At 43.3% G+C, this 23,696-nt stretch overlaps 1 protein-coding gene across 6 annotated transcripts; it reads right to left on the bottom strand.

The window, feature by feature from the left end:
* Window positions 1–1,713: 1,713 nt before the first annotated feature.
* Window positions 1,714–23,598, bottom strand: GMEB1 (glucocorticoid modulatory element binding protein 1). Of its 6 annotated transcripts, XM_082231668.1 has the most exons (11): window positions 23,521–23,539; window positions 22,765–22,838; window positions 18,980–19,146; window positions 18,390–18,475; window positions 17,601–17,725; window positions 15,025–15,128; window positions 13,469–13,623; window positions 10,673–10,801; window positions 8,708–8,845; window positions 6,206–6,364; window positions 1,714–3,760 (listed from the first exon to the last, which is right to left on the bottom strand). In XM_082231668.1, the coding sequence occupies exons 3-11, from the start codon at window positions 19,105–19,107 to the stop codon at window positions 3,054–3,056; spliced, it is 1,731 nt and encodes a 576-aa protein (XP_082087794.1). In that variant the 5' UTR covers window positions 19,108–19,146; window positions 22,765–22,838; window positions 23,521–23,539; the 3' UTR covers window positions 1,714–3,053. The 6 variants fall into 6 exon arrangements, with proteins under 6 accessions (XP_082087794.1, XP_082087793.1, XP_082087797.1 ...); XM_082231667.1 differs by lacking the exon at window positions 22,765–22,838 and having other exon boundaries at window positions 23,521–23,598; XM_082231671.1 differs by lacking the exon at window positions 22,765–22,838 and having other exon boundaries at window positions 6,206–6,328; window positions 23,521–23,598.
* Between the last annotated feature and the right edge of the window lie 98 nt (window positions 23,599–23,696).

Raw genomic sequence — 23,696 nt, 5'->3', positions numbered from 1 at the left:
TAAATAAATAAATAAATAAATAAATAAATAAACAAACAAACAAACAAACAAACGATGGTAATAAATGCATTTAAAGATTTGAAGGTTCTCAAACCAGAATCGCTAGAGATAATAATCTGACTGTGGTTATCTACAATCTAATGGTGGCAACTTTGGGGGCCACAGCATTGCCCTTCACAGCAGTCTCCTCCCAACCTCCCAATCCTTGCTCAGCAATAAACACAAGCTTGCCTTGTACAAAATGCCATCACTCAACACAGCCTCCCACACCAGATCGTTGTGAGGATGAATGAGATAAAAACTGTGTTTTCTCTTTCTCAGAAGAGTTCTGAGAAATTGCAAGGAAACAGATGTAACAGTTGATCAAGACCCTATCGCTCTTCATTTGGCAGGCATGAAACCCATAGGTCCATATCTAAGGTAACTTCACACATGATGAAGAGGCAATCCTGAGCGTGCTTGCAAGTGCATGCTCCACAGGGAGGTGCAAGTATGCACAGTGCCCTGGCAAGCAAGCACACCCATACGATAATACGTTTGCATTTCAACATTTTTTAAGGTGCATACTTTAAACCTCTTGTTTGAAGTGACCCCTATGACAGGGTTGGCAAGACCTGAGACATGCAGAATCTACTTTGTTATCAGAACTCTAAAATTAACAACTGGAGCCAAGACACACACACACAACGACACACACTATGAATTAAAGAATTCAGAACCCAGAACTCTCTTCTGAATCCCTGAAGTGAGATCACAGTACTCTTGACACACACAAAATCCACTCCCAGTTCATTTCAGCAGTACACTTTAGGGGAGTAATGCTCTTGTTGTCATTGTTAATTGGGGTTCAGAAATCCAGTAGATCCAACTGTGCCCTCATACACCCTTGGAGACGCCCACATGCCCCGTGGAACTGTGAATCAGCAATTCCATGCACTGATGGGAAAAAAGTCAGGCACCTCCAGAAAAGGGGTTATATGTCATATGTGTCTATTTAGCACTGGACAGCCATTCACACTTGAGTGTAAAAGCAAATATCCATAGATTACTGAGATTAGCAGTGGATAGCTGACCCAAGTTGCGCTTGTGCAGCAGGAACCACAGAAAGTTGCCATGGTGCATGTCTAAGAGGTGGAGCTGCAAATCAGCATTAATATCATCCCTGCCTGCTGTGAGCTTATATAGTGGCCTTAGGCAAGCCAATCTTTAACATGGAGAAGTAATAGTTGCCCTCTGACTGCAGAGGTGAAGGGAAGGACATGGCATTGCCAGTCCAATTGGAAGTGTTTCATAAACAGTGTGGTGTCTCCAATTTTAAGTCCCACTCAGAATAGAGCTACAGAAATCAACAGGCACAACGGGTCTACTCTGAGCTGAGCTTAGTTGGAGGCTTTTTTTCCCATCCATAACTCAGTTCCGGCACCTCTCAGGTAGGAGCCACTGCCATTCCAGGAGAATGAGGGAGGTGTTCATGGTGCGTTCCGGCACCTCTTTTTCTAGAAAAACAGCACTGGATACAACCCAGTCTACATATCCATTAACTGAGTATCAGTATGGTGTCATGGTTAGAATACGATAGCCCTACACTCCATGGAAGGCACTGAGTGATCTTAGGCGAGTTACACCCACAGCCTAATCTACTCCATGGGGTTGCTCTATGATAAATGGGTGAGAGAGGAAGAACCTGATATAACCATAATAATCCAGTTAGCCTTTGTTTTCTGTTTTAATTTTTAATGCAAAAAATGAACAAACAAAAAAACAAATGGCACTCCACCCATGCCCCAAAGTACTGTATTCTTACTGCCGGCTTTAGAAATTTCTGTCGAACAGATTCCCCCAAAGTCTTCTCATTTTTCCAATTTTTGAGAAATGAACCAAGTGGGAAGGAGAAAAAAAATCCCTTTTCACTCCTTCCCCTTTCCTTAAGGAAACAAGAGAGAGGGAGGGAGAGAGAGAGAGGGAGAGAGAGAGAGGGAGGGAGAGACCAGGCAGTCACATTGCTGAAGTGATGTGCCAGGCTAGAATTCTGTTGACCTATTTCTCAAAGTGTTAGGAACACCAAACATGCATACACACACACACACACACACACACACGTATATATATTTATATTTATCTAGTAAGCTTGGTATGGTTCCCAGCATGCAGAGTAAGCAGCAGGTATACTTGGCCTGCTGAGCCCACAGCAACAGTACAACCCACATTTGACACATCCAGGACGACAATCCAATACTCAAAAGGGCAGGTGGTGCTTGGGTGCTATGTCTGATTTGTGTGTATGTGTGCGTGTGCGTGTAAGTTTTAAGCAATTCTTGAAAGTCTCGTAAGTGCACCTATTGAAAATAAAAACCACCGGCGAAGGTTTGAAAAGGGAGAGCTGAGAATCCAATTCCAGGAGCCACAAAAGGGCAAAAACAGTTAAAGGGTGTGAGGTGCTGCAGAAATATGAAGACAATTAAACAAAAAACAAAAACATCAGCATCTGAGTGAGGGGGACTGTGGTCTCTCAAATCGGGATAAGGTGCGGGGGTTGCAATTTCTTTTTCTCCCCCTCTCTGCAAAAATCAAAAGTCTAGCACAGTTGATAAGGTAACACAGAATGTAATTTCTTACAGTGGTTGAAAGCTGAGGAATAAGTAAGGATCCCATTTCCCCAAAATCACTCTCATCCATTAGTCAGATACATTTCGGGTACCCGGGTTCATTAATTTCTAAGACAAAACAACTGAAGTGTAAACAAGGTGTAGACAAAGTGTCTTGTTCAAAACTGGGTCTATGGGCTGTAATCACACGCTGTGCGATCTCGGTAACAGCAGGGGCTTGTTTCCCTTCTGTGGGAGTGCTTAGGATTAGGCAGGATAATAAGTTTCCTTTCCCTTCCCCCTTCAGTAAAAATGGACGCTGCTCTCTCCCATGTGAAAATCTTTGTTTTCCTTTAATATCCTATGGGAACTTACCTGAAAGGCTGTAAAAAAGAAAAAGAAAAAAGGGAGGCAAAACAAATAAACAATCGATGAACCCCAAAGCAACATTACAATCTGGCTTCTTGGCTAGTCCTCCAAGACCACAATCTCTACGTTGTGGACCTGATGTTGGTGCTCATCGACCTCAGCCACCACCTTCTCCTCAGTCCTCAGTTCTGTTCCCAGAATCACAGCTTTAGCCCCGGATTCCTCCGACTCGGCTTCCGGATCAGGTGCTGGGTCTATTTCTATGATGGTCTGTCCCTCGTCTGAAGTGCCCTCGACAGCCTGGAGGGTGGAGGTCAGGCCAGACTCCATGGCCACCAGTTCCACAGGATTCACCACAGTGGCCACATTGGCAAGGGTGCTGCTGTCCTGCATGGCCGCTGAACTCAGCAGGGCCAAGCTGGAAGACGGGTGAAGGGTCACCGTGTCGGAGGAGCTGGTCTTGGAGGAAGAGACCATGGTGGCGTAGCGGAACAACTGTGGGCCTGACGGCAAAGTATGGACAGTCACTGGGCTGGAGCCCTGGCTGATGGTTGCCATTGGAATGTTGCTCACAGAGAACTGTTGCCCCATGGGTGCAATGGTGATGGGCGAAATCACTGTGAACTGAGGCTGCTGGATGGGGGCGGAAGGGCTCAGGACTGTGGCCGAGGCTGGACGCTGCAGCCGGGGCCTCTTAGGCGGCTTGGGAGTGCTGACGGGCATGAGGACCACGTTCTGAACAGTCTGGGACTTGAGCTTCTGATCCCTGGCAAACTTCTTCTGCTCCTCCAGCTGGCGGTCCAGGTCTGCAAGGAAAAATTAAGTTACACAGTCAAGCGGGAGAAACCTTTGAGAAGCTGCAAAGAATACAGGGGCTCCTCAAAGCGCCAAAAGGGGGGGGAGTGAGAAAAAACAAATTATTTTCGCAAGAGTAGCAAAGCAGCTTCTTGGCAGGGAAAGAGTTTTCAGCCACTTCTGCTGCTCCCCCCATCAAAAGGATGGAAAGGTGGGCGGAACAGATTGTCTCTGCAGACAAATCCAATTCTTTCAGGGAACAAAAATGGGAAGGGGGTGGGAGGGGGGAAATGACAGCCAAGAATCTATCTCCCTAAATACTAACCTCCCCAGAGCAACGCTATGTAAGGCAGGCAACAAGCTATTAGAATGAAAGATGCATCATGTGTTAAATATTCAAGCCTACAACATGTATTTAAACCATCAAAAGTGTCCTCAAACATTAGAAAACTGTGGGAAGAGGCTATCATACTTGTGTACAGAAATCCAGAGCATTGGTATGCAATTCATACCTTCTGGCAAGAAATTGAAATCCATACACAGCTAATACTAACCCTACCAATAACCTTAAATTTAAAAAGTCACTGTACACAATAGTTACCAAAGGAAGTGGAACACACATATGCACACATGCCAAAACATAATCATTGGTATTAGGTAGAGAAACGGTGCTTTAACTTATGGAAAATCTAGGTATGAATGCAATTAAAATGCACATTTTAAGAATGCCAGTACTCTTTTGTTTGCAATTGTGTATGTTGCTTTTCTACAAACAAACAAAAAGAAGGAAAGAAACCATGCCCAAATTAGCTCATGACAAAGAAAACAGGAATGCATTTCAAAATCAAACCATACAGGAACAATATTTTAATAACATGATACAACAACAAGACAATCAAATATAACAACATACAACCCCCCACCAACATTTTAGCATTGTAAATATAGCAAAAGTATATTAACAGCATCCAAAAGCCAAAATAATAAGTGAGCTTGGTCTGAGAAAAGCTCCTCCTATGATGTTGCTCACAATCTCTCTCCTAGAACAGGCTTGAACAAACTTCTGAAGGCAAGGGGTAGGATAGCTGGAAACACCCTACCCATATTATCCTCTCTGTGTGTGGGTGTTACTGTGTCAGGACTTTAGGGACCAAGGAAAGGGAGTCACAGTAACAACAAAAGTCCTCTAACTTCTATTTAAATAGCAAGGGAAGCCACCATTGGCATCAAAGGGAACTTTCTTCCAAATGCAAAGAGCAGGTAAGATAGATAGATAGATAGATAGATAGATAGATAGATAGATAGATAGAAACCATAAAAGGGAAAATGTTTAAAAACTCTCCACAATCCAGACCCTGCTCCGCATCTCCCATGACTGCTATTTGCATTTTTTAAAAAATGATAGTTGGAAATATAGTAAGAAAGGCAGTGACTCAGAATGGCAATAGATGTTGACTATTTTGAGCCAATTCACTGCCAGGACCTCCTACTGTAGGAAGCCTAAAGCCTGGGTCCTTCTGGACCTACGGAACTGCCCTATACAAAGTCGGATCATTGGTTCATTTGACTCAGTATTGTCCATTGTGACTTTCCCAACACCTGCTACCTGAGCATTTACCGAAGCTGCCAAAGATTGAACTTGGAATTTTCTTTTTGCATGCAGAGCATGTGTTCTACCACTAAGATACGGCTCTTCCTGTAAAAGGCTACAGCCTTGCTCCATACCTTACTGTAGCGGGGGCTACTTCTACCACTACAACGACTACTGGGGCATTGCTTCAAGAAGAAAGGAGAGGGCTGTCTTGCAAATGCAAGTTGTTGTTTTTTTAAAAAAATGACAAGGCTAAAAATAGCACTCCTGGGCCAAAATTGTATAGCAGGGAAGCACACTGTCCTCACAGAATACAGTGGTGCCCCGCAAGACGAATGCCTCGCAAGACGGAAAACTCGCTAGATGAAAGAGTTTTCCGTTTTGGAGGTGCTTCGCAAAATGAATCTCCTATGGGCTTGTTTCGCAAGAAGAAAATGTCTTGCGAGTTCCTGTGGGTTTTTTTTCCTCCCCCCCCTTTTCTAAGCCACTAAGCCGCTTATCAGCTGATCCGATAAGCTGATAAGCCGCTAAAAGCCGCTAATAGCGCTAATCCGTCAATGGGCTTGCTTCGCAAGACGAAAAAACCGCTAGATGAAGAGAATCACAGAACGGATTCTTTTTGTCTTGCGAGGCACCACTGTATTTGAAAAGGAAAAAAACCAAGTTTACAAAATGATACAGACATTGGAGAACATTGGTGGCAGCAACAGAATCCGGGAATCCAAATACTTTAGCAGAAGAAGGGCAGTCTTGAGAAAAGTTGACTAGGCTGTGAGGCAAAATGAACAACAAAAGCACATTTATTGCACAGTGAGATGATAGATTTAGAGCATTCCAAGAAACGTGCTCCCAGTCATTAACATACCTGCCAGAGTATAAAGAATCTGTTCTTCTCCCTGATCCGTTTGACTCTTCCTGTTGTCCAGCACTCTCTTGACAGTGTCCATCAGGCCAAAAGTGTGAGCAACATTATTTAGGACAGCAGCATCTACAGAAAAACTTCCATGGGTTATTGTCTGGTTTTCTAAACGGAATCCAACATCCAGAAAGAAAGAGAGAGAGCACCTCATCACAAACAGCTTGAACCTCTTCGCCAGTATTGCATTACCTAATGCTTCTGTAGCTAACACAAGTGATCTTGAATGAAGTACAGAGGTAGTTTACATCATCTTCATTTTGAATATTAATAAATTAATACAGTACAATGGGTCAAGATTTACATCAGAAGGAAATCAAAATCAAAAGCCATGAAAAGTTCCTCTTGACAGTTCCTCTCTCAAGAACCACACATGGAAAACTGTTGTTTTGGGACGTCACAGCATCTCTGCTGGCATTTAACATTGGCAGTGAGATCCTTGGATGTTTGATTAAAAGCAGAAACTAGGCCTTTGAGAATTAGGCCAGAAGTCTCCTTAAGAGCATCAGAAGAGTCCTGCTGAATCAACTAAAGGCCTATCTACTCTAGCAATTTGTTTTCCACAGTAGCCAACCAGATGACTATGGGAAGCCCACAGAAGGGATACAAGGGCAATCATATATCCCACTGTTGTTTCCCAGTGACTGCAAGCCAGTGGCATGCTTGTGCAAATGCAAGCGAGAGCTATTTCAGCCATCCATGCATCCCATCCACATCTGGCCCATTTACAGCACAATCTGATACAGTGGAACCTTGGTTCCCGAATGGCTTAGTTGACAAACAATTCGGCTCTCAAACGCCGCAAACCCGGAAGTAAGTGTTCTAGTTTGCGAACATTTTTCGGAAGCTGAACATCTGTTTTGGCTCTCGGCATTGTTTCTGGGGCCAATCAATCAGCCAAACATTTTCGAAGTCAAACAGACTTCCAGAGCGGATTGAGTTTGAGAACCAAGGTACCACTGTATAGGTTTACTCAGAAGTAACTCCCACTGTGTTCCCTAGTTTAGAACTGCAACCTATAAAAGAAAATCCTGCACAGTACCCTTATAACGATCAGTTGGCACGGAAAAGCTCCTGTTCTATTTCATTTGGTCAATGTAAGAACTATTACTGAATTAGAGCTTGTTTTTTCTTCCCTCCTTATCTCTTTTTCCTTTTGTGTTATGTATACCCATGGGCAGGGACTGGTTGAATTGACTTTATTGGTATTATGTAAACTGCTGTGGGAGTTTCACTGGGGAAAGAAATCGTTTTAATTAAAATAATAATAAACAAAGCAAAACCCAGGCATCTCAAAGCAAATCCCCATGTTACATTTTTATGCATGCTGGTTCGCATGCTGTGTGTTAGCGACAAAGAAATCAGTTACATATAGCATGCGCGTTCTCTTTCTGTGTGTGTCTAACCTAGCTCTTTGCAAGGATAAAACAGAAGCAGGAGAAACATGTATGCCACCCTGAGCTCCCTTATGGAAGAGTAGGATAAAACACAATAATCCATCAAGCCAACTGATTACTGTATTGTACTGGAGACTTTCCCCTTATGGCTAATGTAGCCCTGAAAAGGCAACCACAGCAACTAGAAGGACAGAGAGAGGACTTTTACATCACTGACCCCCAAACCTCCAATGGCCTTCACCAAGAGGTCTGAAAGCCAAGAGCTGCTTATGCCCACCTTCCCGATTCCGCCTACAAGACTCTTATGAACTACATAGAGTATTCTAGTAGCTTTAGGGGGGAAATGATTTAGGAAACAGAATGTGTTTGCTTGTTGCCCTGTTTTACTATGGAAACCACTTGAGATAACTTTTTTTGTTGAAAAAAAGAATATAAATATTCTAAAGTAATTATTTTCCCCACCCCAAGTAGTCAATACCTGGTCATGGCACTCCCCAGACAAGCTCGCTTGGCATTGATGTTGATGTGTTTTGGGCATAAGGTGAAGACTATATTTACTTTTATTTGCTTGGCCATTCCAATATGTTTTATGGCTGGTAACAACACAGTACTATGCATGTCTGCCGAGAACTAAGCCCCATTCAGTTCCCCACTAGGGGGGTTTATGGGATCGCAACATTAGTATTGTTTTACAGCCATTCTAGATTTTAGTGAGTTTTGCTGTGGCTTCTGCAATTTTCAAGGGTTGTATGGAATGTTAATCATACTCAGACCCACTGAAATGAATGGGTATGACTAACTCAAATGAATGTACTGTGAGTGGAACTCAGCTGAATAAAACTCATTTGGGGGGGAATACTTTTATTTATTTTAAAAAATTATTAAGTTTCAAACTATACACCACCCTGGGAGTCCTGTTACTGAAGGAAGGATTCTAAACGGACTTATTAAATACAGTGCACAGCTACACGTCACAAAGATAAAAAGAGCATGAAAGTCTATCCCACTGGTAGTCATTTCATATTGACATGGAGACTGCTGACCTCCTACCCACCGGTAACCTGGAAGGGTGACTGGCCAAGCCTCTGCTGAACACCTCTCAGCACCTCTTCTATCTCCTTCTGAATGTTGCAGACAACTTCTTCCATTAACCCCACATCAGCGATTCCTTTCCAGAACATCAGTGTGTCCTCTGGCACAAGGGAAGAGAAAGATTTGGAAGGAAGGATCAGTTGGCAATTAGACTGCAAAGCTATACTGGCAATCATGCCAAGACCAGCAAAACACTGTATAGCAGGAGGCATCTCTGGAAACTGGCTTCTAAGGCTGCAAAGCTGCACACATTTCCATGGAAGCACGTGCTGCTAAATTTAATGGGGCTTAGTCATGAATAGGCTTGCATAGAGCTGTGCTGTAAAACTAGCCATCAGGGCACTCACCTTGCAAAAAATAATAATCAAATTCAACTCTGAATATAGAGAGCAGTACTAGGGAATTCCATATTGCTATAAAAGCTACATTTCATGACTTCTAGAAGTTTGTTTTACATCCCATCACACCCTGCCCCCAAATCATTGCAGAGCCTTTAAAGAACAGCAATTGTAGCAGCTAAAGCAGCAGCATTAATATCTGAGCACTTGGAAGTGGGCATTTTACATCTGCATTCCTCCCACGTGTCTTCACCAGCCTCCCAAAATCTGTTCATCTTGCTGTGTGTCCGTTTTCTTTCATTCTCACCCATCTTGGACACACTGTCAGGTTGAAAAGCAGCATATATTTCAAGTAAAGCAATATATGCAAATCTGGGTTCTTTTTGTTGCTTGAACAGTATGTTCTAAATAAGACAACTGAAGCCACCCTTGTGGCGGAGGCGTTGGATATTTTTAAAAATACCAAATCACAGGGCATTACACATGGACTGTGCTGGACTTGGAAGGATTAGACCAGCCTTCGCCAGCCTGTTGTTTTGGACCTCCAGCCTGGATTAAAGCAATTCATGGAGGATAAGACTGTCAATGGCGCCTCTAGTTGCAGAGCCAGTATGCCACTGAATACTAGCTGTTAGGAGGAGCAGCCAGTGAGGACTGAAAAAACATTTGATGATTTGCACAATTAAACAGTCACCAAGATCGAAAGCAGAGCTTTCCAAATTTTAGCACCAATTAGCATATGGCGCCTCAGTTTCCGAAAGGGGAGGGGGGCAGATTTTTCAAACTCAGTACTTCAGGCAGTTCACACATTTAGGTACAAGCCATCAAGCAAGGAGGCACTGCTGAGCAATGTGCATGCCTGTATGAACCAGCCAATAATTGAAATAGTGTCCAATTGATACGTCACCATCTACAACAGGGTTGGGGAATCTTTGGCCTTCCAGATGTTCCTGGACTACAATTCCCATCATGCTTGGCCACTGGCCACATTGGCTGGGGCTGGAATCCAGGACCAGCTGGAGGGCTGTGGGTTCTCCATCCCTGATCTACGGCCATGAGAATGATCTTCAGGTCAGCTCTCTGCTAACCCCACTTCCTCCCTTCCAAAAAAAACCCCTCTCCATGTTAACCATTAAATGATCTTACACGGCTCACCATCCTATCCATCAAACCCCACCTGTGAAAAACTCACTTAACAACTCAATATTCAAATCAGAATTTTGGAAATTCAAATGTTGAATATGGGGGGGGAGCCCAATGGGTTTTGAAGTGAAGTGTGGAGTTTTACACGCAAATTCGATTTTTAAAACATGGGTGAAATGTCCTGCCCCCTTGCAAAAAAAATAATCACTAATATCAACTTTGTGTTTTAGTGTTCAGTTGTAAAAAAGAGGTTTTGAATTTGATAATTTACGGTTTTATAAAATTTGTTGTTAGTCACCTTGATTTCTCTGGAGAAAAGGTGAGATATGTTTTAAATAAATAAAATTACAAACATAGCTCTTTGCAGCATTTTGCTGCCTGAAGATGGGGAGGGGGAGCCAGGTAGGTGGGCTGCTAAGCCATTCAGGCAAACAGCAGAGACATACCTGAAATCTCCTCTGGGTCCTTCTTGATTCCCTCCTCAGTTGCCATGGTGACTGCTGCTGTCAGAGCACGGTTCCATTCAATCCCTTCCTCCACACTCTCCTCAGACACTGTAATTTGAGTGATGCTTCCTGCAGAAGGGAGGATACAATTGAAGATGCTTCACTGCCCAGGCTGCCACTGTAACTTCCCCCTACACACACACACACACACACACACACACACACACACGGCCACCCTGATTCGTAATACATGGATTGAACTAAGCAAAGTAAAAAAACCAAGGGCCAGTTTAAAGATCAATAACAACAGCAGCTGACAAAACCACAAAACCCATGTTGTATATTCCAAGCATCAGCCATGCAGATACTGAGCGGGTGTAATTGTCTTTTAAACTATGTCCACTCTGGGTAAACAATTGGGGGGGGGGGAGATGCCATGTGGAAGCCATAATGGGCTGGTTAAGGGGGAGGGAACAAATTTATCCAGAAGCAACAGTGTAATGAGGGAAGCCAGATCATATTCCCATGCTCAGTGAGCACACCTCCCCGCCTGAGGGCTCTCTGGATGTTCTTACGCATGGGCATAATTTTTTCACATGACCTACATGCGTAGAGTCCGTCATGTACAGGCCTGAGCTGCACAAGCCAATATTTCACATACAGTCCGGGAGGTGACCTATGCATGTGTGATTTTACATGTGTTTCCCTTTTCCAACTGGAAGAAGGCACCATCTTTCTCTGGCCTTGAGATGAGACAAAGATGACAGAAGGCAAGGCTCACTTGGCCCAGGCCATGGTCAACCATTCATGGAAGAAAGGGACCGTGATGTGCTCTAACGTCCCAAAATGCAATAGGATCAAGATCTCAGTTGCACCGCCATCAACGAGCAAGGCACTGAATTAACAAAAAGCGTAAAGGAAAAAGTAAATCTATGGGAACAGAGGGAATTTCAACAAATAGTAGATTCTCAGGTACAGCTGGAGTGGGATGTTATGGGTTTGTTTTGGTTTTGTTATTGTTTTTATTACGTATTTTGTTTTTATCTTGTATTTTTACGTTGTGAACCGTCCACAGATAAAGGATGGTACACAAATTCAGTAAATGCATAAATAACTTTTATGTGCTCATCAAGCAATGGAGGATTACGATAAGAAAAATTGTCAAATATTTGTGTGTTTTGTGTGTGTGTGATGCCTACAGGCTTGGGCACAGTTTTATGGTAATGTTTGAATTTGAGAGACATGGGTTTAAAGGTTGGCAATTGGGGCTTTATGATTAACATACTGTTTCTTATCCATCCCAAGCTTTTGAGAGGAGATGAGCTATAAGTCAAAATGAACTAAATACATTTCAAAAGGAACCAAGGTATTTGACTCCACATAGGCAAAACAAGCTAAATGTTTGAAATGTAATCACAGGACAGCTGATTAATCTTATTCTTATTTTATTTTACACATTTGGTGGAAGTGAAAGACAATTCACATTTTTGGTATACACTCAGGGGCATGAGTAATGTGCCATTTTGCAACTGCACAACACAATGGCATGATTTAGTATCGGGCAAATTGTTCTGCATGCTGAGAATCTAATCTTTCTTTCTTTCTTTCTTTCTTGCAAGATTCTAGTCCATATCGATGCACTTGTAAGTGTGTGGGCAACATTCGGTGACATTTCAGAAGCCAGCAGGTAATCCAAACAGGATGTCCAGTGGTCAGGGGTAGGGCTTCACTGCTCTGCTTGGCATTTTGCTCCTTTTTACAACTAGGAGAAGCAAAGTAAATTAAGCAAATATATGGAATTACAAGCAAATTTGCATGATTTATTTTAAAAAATTAGCTTGTACTGACACAGCATTTGGGCTATGTTGGTGAAAACATTTTTTTTTTAATTTTGATGCAAAATGAATAAACCCAGGTACTGTGCATAAAATGTACCAGCTGTGGACTGAATCAGGATCAGATTGATTTAATGCATTTTTAAAAGCTTCAGTTCCACCCACAGATAAAGACTTTGAAGCTAATCTTCTAACTGCAGAAGAAGAAGAAAATAGGAAATGGAAAAGTTTCTCTCACTAGCATGACTAAAAGTTGAGTAAAAGGTTGGTGAAATATCATAATCTTGTTCGTATGAAATAAGGAATGCAAATTAAATGAAAAAAAAAAACCTTTCTTAGAATATGTATTACAAAGGAACTCATGCCATGTACTGTATGTGGCACTCTTCCTTTCTTTTTGAAGCTACAATTGTTGCCACCTGTAGCATCAACAGTGGTAAGGCTCCAGAGAGTATTAATCTGCCAGAAGAAAGCCTGAATGGTTTAGCTGTAATATACACCATTCTGCACATTTTTAAGAACCAAAATTAAGGGGGAGGATTCAGCACACTGAGAAGAAGGTTCCCAGTTGTCTATACACTTAAAAAATGTTTCCTGGAACCATGGAAATCCCCATTCATTTGTCAAGTGTTTCTCAAAGAAAGAGAAAAAGAGTTCAGAATTCATTAAAAACAGAGAGATCCAGCAGTGGGTAGAGGAGGCAGGGGGGTCCTCAACAGATAAATCATTATGATTTCCCCAAGAATAGGAAATTCAGAAGGTCTACTGCTTTCGCCCCATTCCCACGTTACTGTTCTGTCACTGGGTTCCCTTCCAGGCAAAGTAAATCTCATGGGGAAAGGGAATAGGAAGAAAACTGTTTTAACGTTAGCTCTTTAAGAGAAAACAGGATGATGGGAAATGGTAGACAGCAGTGCCCCATGGCAGGAATGAATTCTACTCCTGTTCACCTGTTCCCTACCGTCAGCAGAGGTGGGAGTCTGTACCAGGCTTTGCTGCCCTGGCACCGGTGCCCTGGCACTGCTGATCAGGAGGTCAAACTTGGTGCTGCGACAGGTGTTTGTGCAAACTTTGTCATGCTGGTAGAAGTCAATTTGCCCAGAATCCATCATCTTTCTGCGAAGAGAATGGAAAAAAAGAAGGGATCGTGGGAAATGAACCTTCTGTTTGGATTCTTGCCTGAAGTCCTCAAGCCAAAAAGATGAAGAATTTTGGCATGATGCATTTTTTGAGGCACTCGGGGCCGTGTGGCAGTGGGCACTTTTGCAATCACACAGAACAATGCCAGAACCTGGTATTGCTCAGCATGCTTCTTTCTTGTCAATTTTACCCGGTGTAATTTTTGCCAATGTGGTGCATTGGTTAGAGTGTCGGACTAGGACCTGAGAGACCAGGGTTCAAATCCCCACTCAGTCATGGGTGACCTTGGGCGAGTCACTGTCTCAGCTTAACCTACTTCACAGGCTTGTTGTACAGATAAGAAGAGGTGGAGAAACAAGTACAGTACCTTGCGGTCCTTGAAGGAAAGGTGGTATATACATGCAATTAATTAATTAGCAAAGAAAGTTTATGGACAACATTGGGCAAAATCTCAAAAGCCAATCAGGAAGCTGAGCAGGCCTTTCTGTGCCCATCATAGCTCTTTGCCCTCTTTTATAACTGCAAGAAACAGACTAAACAAATCACAAATTTGCAAGATTTATGTATTTATTTCTCAAATAGATATTTATCCCACCTTTCAGGGTATATGACTGTGATCTATAAAAGTTGAAGAATTCAGATTTTGTGGGGACAACCCCATAGCAAAAGCTCTAATAAAAAGGTAAGGGTAAAGCTCTAATATGGTTATCTGCTCCACATACACATTTAGTCCAGGAAGGACTGTTTCTGGGACTCAGCTACTTTCTGACTCATCACCAAAGCGAGCCCAGAATTACCACTGGCATTGGTGAGAAAGAATGGCAACTCCATGAACACCCCCCTTTTGTGGCAGGGGACACTGCCGTCAAGTCAGCTGTCGGTAGGAAGGACTTGGCAGCAACAGTACCCTTGATATCCTGATCCAGACATTGTTATCAACCCCAGATTTAGTCTAGTGTGCGGGAGCTGCCATGGAGCGATTGCTCTTTGCTCCATTACTGAGGCCAAGGTATTTGGAATCTCAGTAGACATCAAGTCCAGGGTATCATGGTCAGAGGAAATGCTCATTTGACATTGATAGGGACTGCATGTCCAGGCTGTGAAAAGAAGTGCTATTTATTGGCCACTCCCTCCGTTTTTATTGTTCATATTTCTGCCCTAGGACACTCTTCTGACGTTCTTTGGCGGAACATGCAATTGCCAAAAGGATTCAATCCTATCTTATACATTTGTTATCTCAAAGTGCACCATGCCAAACCCACAGCACCACTTTTAACCAACAAATGAAAGATGGGAACTTAAATGGGGGCGGGAGGAATACTGCACAGAAAATTATGCTTTTGGTGGAAGGCTGCTACAGTGGCAGAAGGCCATTACCTCAGCATGATTCCTCCCAGGCGAATGGCTCTCTTCCAGTCCTTCAGGGTAGATTTGCCAGCCAGATGAACAAAATGCTTTGGGCTGATAAGCTGATCATTAAACTAACGAAGAGAAAGAAGAGGGTAAATGGGAGGCACTCTGTCTCATAAGCCATCTCCAAGTCAGCACATCAGCTGCCATCAATCACAGGTGGACATTTATCAAATCACACCAGGAACTAGTAAACTTAGGTTTCGCATCGAGAGAGAGAAAGGGCCAACAGGGCTTCCTTTATCCCAGTGTCCTATCTCAGGCCAGTGGCCCATCTAGTCCAGCATCCTATTCTCACGGTGGCCAATCTGATGCCTGTGGGGAACCCACAAGCAGGACCTGAGCACACTAGCACTCTCCCCAACAACTGGTATTCAGAAGCATACTGCCTCTGATTGTGGAGGCAGAGCATAGCCATCATGGCGAGTAGCCATTCATAGCCTGGTCCTCCATGAATTTGTACAATCATTTTTCAAAGCCATCCAAGCTGGTGGCCATCACTACCTCCTGCGAGTTCCACAGTTTAACTTGCATTGCATGAAAAAAAGTACTTTATTCTTCTCTCTCGGTACCCTCTCTTACACTAATGTAATATTAAATGATGCAAGGCCATCTTTCTGCTCTTCTCTCTGCAATGATCAGATACAAGGGAGAACAGGAGGGATACTGTAACTTTAACACTGCTTTCTTCATCCTACATGACAAACAGCATCTGCAAAAATCTCAACTCCAACACTGCTATTACAGGTTCACCAGGCTTAATCAGGATCAGAGGAAAATGCTTTGAATGCCAATTGCTGGGAAACAAGAGTAGGAGAGTGGGGAGGGATCATGCCCTCGCATTTCGCTTGTGGCCTTCCCAGAAGCATCTGGCTGCCCATTGCAGAAAGCAGGATGCTGAGCTAGACAGGGCTTAGGTCTAGTCCTACAGGGCTCTTGTGCTCTGTCATTCTTTGCACCTGATCACCTGTTTTTATTTGCCTTCAGAAACAAAGCAAAACATCCCAGGCAACAAGAAACAAAGACAGTGGCAATGACACTACTATGAATTGCCTTAGGCCAGGGCACAACTCACTTGTGAGCCCCAACACTCGCGTCAAAATACGGCATCTCCTAATTCAAGACTGAGGACAAGATACCCTGCATTCCTATTCTGCCTCAAGTGTGCGGTTATAGAGAAGTTGTGAGGTCTCATTTCCAGAGGCACCTCCTGCCATTGCTTCAGGATCCAATCTTGCTTCAGGATCCAATTATGCTACTGCCCTGATAAACTGCAGGGCTGGCTTACAGGAAACGGGGGGAAAGAATCAGCAAATTGAAGCAATTTCAAGTCTCACTGGAATCACAACTGGGTCCATCGCTGGATTAATTGGACGGAGTGTTCTGGTTCCCATTGGTCAGTCCTGTGGCGTACCAGAGAATCAGCAGACATGGCAGGCGTGCTAAGTGGGCCAGCTCAGCTATTCACACACCTTAATCTACTTCCCACCACTGACTAGTTGGTGTGATGTGCTTCCTCTAATGTTGGGTTAGAAACTGGGCCCCTTTTACCATTACCTCCATCAGACTTACATGCCAGACTTTTCACATTTGTCTTTCAAGGCTTTATCACAAAATGTATGGATAGCGGTGACCAATGGAGCACCTTCAGGATTCCATATTCTCTTTTCCCAACACTGCTACAAGATGGCCCCTGCCAGTTCCCTATAAGTTGGGGCATACAATTACTGGCTGAAACCAACTGCCCAGCGTAAACGGGTTGGAGGCAAAATAGAGGCTAATTAATAAGATGGTTCAAACCTCCCAAACCCCTTACATGTGCCCCAGGTGGGATTTCCATAAGAAGAATCCTGCTGAGTCAGATTAGAAGTCCACCTAGTCCAGCATCCTTTCTCTATAGTGGCCTCCAGAAAGCCTACAAGCAAGATTCTGCCTCCTGAACTGATAGTGCCAACACTAGCAGATGTGCACACACACAAATCCCACTATCCAAACACAGTACGTTAGGTGGGTGTCCACATAACGAGTTGGCGGTCTTCATTTGTTCCAATGGGGAAATTTCTAACATGTTCCCAATCACAGAATTTTGACCCCCAAACTATGGGGGGGGGGGGAAACTGTAAAACCTTCCAAAAGGCAAACAAGGAAGGAAACAAAATGCTTTCTTATTTATCCAATCTCTCCCCCTTCCCTTCCTCATGGTTTCTGTTGAAACAGCTGTCGCAGACCAGCAAAACACACAAAAAAATTAAAGCTTGCTTAAGGCTGCTTATTTGCTTACAGTACTACACATAGGTCCAGCTATTTGGATATCTGAATCTGCAGTGTGTATAGTGCAGTTTGGGTACTAATTCCTTATATTCAGATAATTCTGTATAATGAGCATTTGGAAAGTGGGGCCTGCATGTACTTCAAATAATCCTCCTATGGAAATTCCAGTGAAACTAGAAAATAATAAATGAGAACAGTTATGTCAAAAAACAAGCAACAGAGAACGGGGTGGGGGTGGGGAGCTGGCAAGGACAGCTTTACTGTGCTGTTACCTTGACACATTTGACATTGATTCCTGGGCAAACAAATTTCTTCCAGAGCAGAATGGCTTTGCTCTCTCCACAGGTGATGGGGTAGGCAATCTCAATTTCTTCATTTGTTTCGATGGTGCTGGGGTCTGTTGGTAGAAGCAAGGGAAAATAAGAGACCATTCCTCTGCAAAGCACATGCCATTTATATAAATATATGCTGCTGCCTTGTATCAAGTCAGACTACTGCTTCATCAGTGAGCAGATCTCAAGCAGACATTTCCCCCAGCTTGCTTGCCAGATATCCTTTTACCTGGAGATGTACAGATTGAACCCGAGACCTTCTGCACACAAAGTACGTGCCCTACCACTGAGCTACAGCCCCTTCCTTAAAGGGAGAGGCAAGTGTTTGGCTCACTTAACCAAATGCACCAAGCTATGGTCACACAAACCGGAGTGTGATGCACTCAAAGAAAACATTGAGCTATGGTTTGATGCTAACTAGAAGTAAAGGCTACTCTTCTCACCTTACATGCAAAGGGGAAAGGGATGGCATGATCATGGATAACCATGACTTATCATTACATCTGAATGGAGTCTCTGCCTACATTAACCATCATGGCTTCTATAAGACCTTGCTTGATCTGGTTTTGGACAACATAGCACTCTTATTACTACTCTTGGGGCCCTACCTTCATATCCACCCAACCATGGGAGTAGGAGAACCTTGGTACACAAAAGCCGCAAATTATGCTCCATGACAACTCTGTTGAAATGGTGTCAATGGGTCATATCGCCACAGAGGAAACTTACCAATGCCTTCTTCAAGCTTGTGTATGGTGTGCGTTTCCACGGCCACTACAGCCGTACTGGTCTCAGAGCTCTCTTGATAAACCCTGCTGTGAAAGTACCCACTGGTAAGCGCATTATGTAAAGCACAGAAATGATTTTAGAGCTTTGCATAGCTTTAAACCAGAGAATGTGAAGGAAAACTTGCCTCCATAATCAGCCTGCTCAAATGCTGAGATCACCACCCAAGGCCTTTCTCGGCGAGTCAAGTAAAATGGAATTAGTTTATAAACTAACTTCCTCTTCCCAACCTCAGACCCTAAATCATAGACTGGGGGGGGGGGGGCTGCTGCAAATACATGTCCCCTTTCCAGCTGTGAAATGAAAGCTCAAAATTGCATCCCTACAACATACTGGTATTGCCCTCGCATTTTCAGAACTATTTCGGAGGCATGAGATCTAGAAACTTTAGTTGAAATTCTCTCTTGCACACAACTGCCTTCCTTTAGGTCTACCCTGTGGACTTACATCTCAACAATTCTAAATGCTGCACCCAAGACTGAATTTTACACAGAATCACAGAAACACACCTAGCTGATGACTTGCCAACTTACCCTTGTGGCACTGGCTGCAGTTGTAATATCACCTGAGTTTTGGTATCTTCTGGGTTTCCCCCTTCATTTCCTTCAGTTGGCACAACGACAACATCCCCTACAGGGATGCTTACTTCAGCATTTGCCATTTGCCCACATGAAGTCCAAGAGAATGGAAGACAAGTGTGCTGCAGCAAGAAATAAGAAGGTGGCTTTGGGTTTTGTTTTGTTTTTGCAAGAACAAACAAGTTATAATCTCTGGCCAAATAATGAAAGAGATTTTTTTCTAGCACAACCTTAACATGTCATAAGTGACCACATGCACTACCACTTGTAGCAACAGCTCATAAAAATCACATTTGAGTTGCTCAGTCTTTAGGTCACTGAAGTCCTAGGAAGGGAAAAGTGCCAAGGCTTTACTGGCTGCATTGGCTTGCCCAAAGTTGTTTTCTTTTTCTTTTATTTATATTTTCTAATACTAGCACATCTAAAAACTGCAGAGAACATCCATCACCTTATTCAGAGACATGTCCCTTTCTCTCAAACTGGTGCAATATGGCCAGATGCAAACGAAGACAGGGCGCCTGCACTTTTGCCTGCTGTGTAGAATGAATTTCAGCAGGTATATATTCAAACAGTTCATTGATTAAGGGTTGCAATCCTACATACAATTTTTTGGAGTAAAGTCCTTTAAACTCAACATGACTCACTTCTAAGTGAGTCTAAGACTCACTACACATGCATAGGATTTCTCTATCAGATTTATTTAATTAAGCAACAGTCCTAGCAAGCTGTGAGCCATACCACGTGCCGTAAAGACAGAAAGTAACACTCCTACGATTCCTCTCACAATTCAAAATTATATTATGGGGCAACTGGAGCATAGGGAACACACAGACACTCCATTTAGCAGTTCAAGATTCAAGAGATTATATATGCCTGTGCTTTCTCTCTGTCCCCTCTCTGAATCACATGAAAGGGTTCAGCTGAAGCGAACATCAGTGTCCAAAATTGAAGCCCAAAAATGTTTGATTTTTGTGTACATCTGTGATTTTTATTTGGTTTTAAGTTGCATTACTTGTGTTGTGCTGTAACCTGCCCTGGAACCTGAAACTGAAAAATGAGCAATAAATATTAAAACAATAATGTTAATAATACTGCTGCATTGGTCTTCAACTAGTAGGTCAGGACCACTACCAGGTCACAGGCTACACAGCAACTCTGCTACAGTACAGCTAAATAGTCAAAATAAAAAAATGCTTGCTCCCTAAAATGCATGTTTGGCTGAAAGGTAGGTAGGTAGGTACCAGGTCTGAAATGTTAGAAGGCTACTGCTATAGTGATCATGAGTCAGGCTAGGGAAGACAGGAGATACAGGCTGTCTGGGCAGGAGGAGCCCACCACCACCATTCCATGTTGCTAAAAACTATACGCCCATTAACTTCATTTTCAATCAATACCCTCCATCCATTTAAAAACCAACATGGCTCCCCCCCCCAATGGTTCATATTACAAAACTGCAGTTGTCTGACAATATTAACATTACAATGCAAAATCTACTTCAGCGCCTGTCATGTGTGAAATGGCAGGCTTTGTTCAACATGTTGCCTTAGTTTTCATGCACTTTAGAGGAAGTTTCACAGAAATGGGTGGGACTTATTTCTGAGTAGAAACTTATAGGATTGCCCCACACAGTTCTAAAGACCCTGAAGAAGACAACACTAGGAGCATTATTTTAAGAAGGCATCAACAAAACGCAAACACAGTATTTTTTACAGAGACCGGTAACAAAAAATAGGGACTGTCCCTGATAACTATAAAGAGTTGTGTAGCTTGGTTTATTATCACAGGCAGAGTACATACCATATACACTGATATCACATTCAAAGCACATTTCCCCCATCAAATAATTATGGCCACTGTAGTTTAATCCTCAAAGGAACAAATTCCCTGCAACCCTTAACAAACTACAGTGCCCAAAATTCTTTAAGGCAGAAAATGGGTTTTGAATGTGCTTTAAAAGTACAGTGTATATATATTCTTAAAAAGCTGTCCATCTAACTCAACAGTGTTTACTCTGACTGGCAGTGGTTATTCAGGGTCCCAGCTAGAGGGTCCTTCCCCATCCCACCTCACCAGCTACCAGCTATTTTCAACCAAGTGACAGGGCCCCAAACCTGGGACCTTCTACTTTCAAAGTTCTAACACTGAGCTATGGTTCCTCCCTATTAAGAAAATTTACTATGTGGCTCTTATTGAAAGAAGAGTATCTGTTCCATTATTCATTTGGCTTGGTAAGACACAGAAAGCAAAATTTCTTTTTTTGCTTTTTTTGCGTTATGATCATAGGAATAGCCAACAGGGGTCTGACAAACTGTCCATTTGGTCGGTTATATTATTTCTACGTCAGATACCTCTGGGAAGTCCACAAACAGGATATGAGCCAGCAGGCATCTACTGTTGGGCTTCCCTATTTTAACTTGGAGACATAGTACCATTGAGCCGAAAGTTGCATATAGCCATCATGCCTCATAGCTGTTGATAAACCCATCCTCAATGAATTTTAAAGTGATCTGAGCTAGTGATGGTCATCCTATCTTGTAGAAATGAAGTCCACAAATTAGGCCCTTTTGTCTGCTAGATACAGGGATGAAGGAGTAGATCTGGAAGTTAATTGTTGACAACCAAGTTCAGTAAACAAATTATTAAAGGCACTATGCATATTTACTGAAAAGAAAAGCTCACTGATTTGAAGTGATCACAATACTTGCAGCCTACTAGACTCAGAAGTCCTACTGAATAGTGTTTACATCCAGGTAAGTATACAACAGACCACAGCTACAGTTTCAGGTTGATTAGAATTAATAATGACAAGTAGGGTCATAGGCATTGACTATACTATGTTTGACAATTCAGAATCCCTAGCTGCTTATTATTATGGGTAAAGAGTGTGCTTTCAATGTTGAGATAGTCCATGAAATCATATTTCTGCCTTTATCCTTCCCATCTCCTTCAAGCAGTTAACAGGTAATGTTTGCTCTTTCACAATCCTCTCTTCTTCAGGTGAAAAAAAACCCTGCTTTCTTCCACCACCAATTTCCCATAATCACATAGCCCAGAAATTGAAGCCATAATGAAATGATGAGACAAACACTCTGGGTACCGGGAAACAGGCTTTTAAAGGATTGGGATTCCAGCTGGCATATATTTTTGAGATAAACTGCACATTCACCAGAACTGCAGTCTACATCGGGGTCATCGGAGGCATAATTTTGTACCCATTGGCATCGCTGCGTCATTGACACCAAAAAAAAATATTGCACATTTTATGGTTTTAATTGATATCTAATCCAGGAATCGCAACTACACTTTAATCATTATTTATCTTTTACAAATGAAAGCCATTTCTTGCCTACATACCCACCCCACAGATCTTATTACATCAAAACTATTTAAGGAATAGGACCTAAAGCAAGGGCATACTTGTCCAACGATGCTGTTTGAACCCATAATTTCCTCTTGAACACAAACTACCCAAGCACCATGTTTTGAAGTTAAGTTAGGGGCCGCCACCACATTCTGTGGGAGCAAGTTTCATATATTGTTTATGCATTTGCAGAGGTATTTCCATTATGTACTTGGAAGGACAGTTGTTTTATGCTGCTCCTTGCTATAACTGAAATAAATAAATAAACAATAAACCCAGTGCTAGAAGGCTTTTCCAGAACTTTATTCTATTAACTTTGAGGGGCTTTATAATGTTTTTATTTAAATGTTTAATTCCATCCATGTCTGGCATTCCTCACCTTTTTAGAGGGTTTCAGTTTCTTGAGGGACACATTATTTCTTTATTAAGAGCCTCAGGACATGAAGCTTCTCTCTCAAAATAAATAAACAAACAAACGTGCAGCTATATCAATAATATCTTGACTCTGCTAAAAGGCAATGCTGTCCAGTTCAGGAAAGCAATTTTTAAAATTTTATTTTTTAAGAAAAAGGTGGCAATTTCAGCAGCTGAAGTAATCCTTTTCCCACCATTGGTCAATTCGCCTCTGACCAGAGCATCTCAGCTCAGTATTATCGTCGTCGTCGTCATTATTATTACTACTATTTTAAAAACCCCTGCCCCAAAAGTGCCTGAGGGAAACCCTAAAGCGCAGCTTCCGCTCCGCGCCCATTTTCCCTCCCCTCGAAGCCCCCTCACAGGCCCTCAAGATGGGGAAAGAAAGTGGGCGGGGATCCCCGGAGGAGAGGTGTGGCTTCTCCGCGGCCACGCCCACTACCACCACCTCCCTCTCGCTCCAGGCCAGCGGACGACGCGCCAGCAGCCTCCTCCTCCTTCCCCCTCCCTCCCTCCTTCCCCCCTCCCCTCCTCCCGCAGTGGCGCGGCGACGTCCGCTCTCCCGGCGGCGGCACGTACGGCGGCGGTGGCCGTGCGCAACTCTAGGCGCAGCCCCCCTCCCTCGTCCCTACGCACTCTGCGTCCCGTCCTGGTCCCTCCCGGCTCCCGTAGCGCGGCGGTGGCGGCAGCAACGTCGCCCTCTGCTCCCTCCCCCCCTTACCGTCTCCGAGCGGCCGAGTCCGGGGCTGTTAAGCAGGGGGGGGAGGGGAGTAGAAGGAAGGAGCGAGCATGCGCAGGAGTCTCCACGACTCGGCCGCCAGCACTTCCGGCTGCCTCCTGCCTTAAAGGGGCCGCGAGCAATTACTGTTTTTGCTCCCCACGGCCGTAATGTGGGGG

Source organism: Podarcis vaucheri, assembly GCF_965113315.1.
Source record: "Podarcis vaucheri genome assembly, chromosome: 7".
NCBI classification, from domain to species: Eukaryota; Metazoa; Chordata; class Lepidosauria; order Squamata; family Lacertidae; genus Podarcis; species Podarcis vaucheri.
The sequence above is the reverse complement of the archived record's forward strand: the minus strand, read 5'-3'. Positions and strand labels throughout refer to the sequence as shown.

What these genes read in the sequence shown, in the direction of transcription:
- GMEB1 (XM_082231667.1), bottom strand. Translation starts at nt 19,107, where the DNA reads ATGGCAAATGCTGAAGTAAGCATCCCTGTAGGGGATGTTGTCGTTGTG. An exon ending in CTGGGAGGAATCATGCTGAG is followed by an intron (nt 13,624 to 15,024) that starts GTAATGGCCTTC and finishes TTCTCTTCGCAG; the next exon opens with AAAGATGATGGATTCTGGGC. An exon ending in GATTCTTTATACTCTGGCAG is followed by an intron (nt 3,761 to 6,205) that starts GTATGTTAATGA and finishes TTTTCCTTGCAG; the next exon opens with ACCTGGACCGCCAGCTGGAG.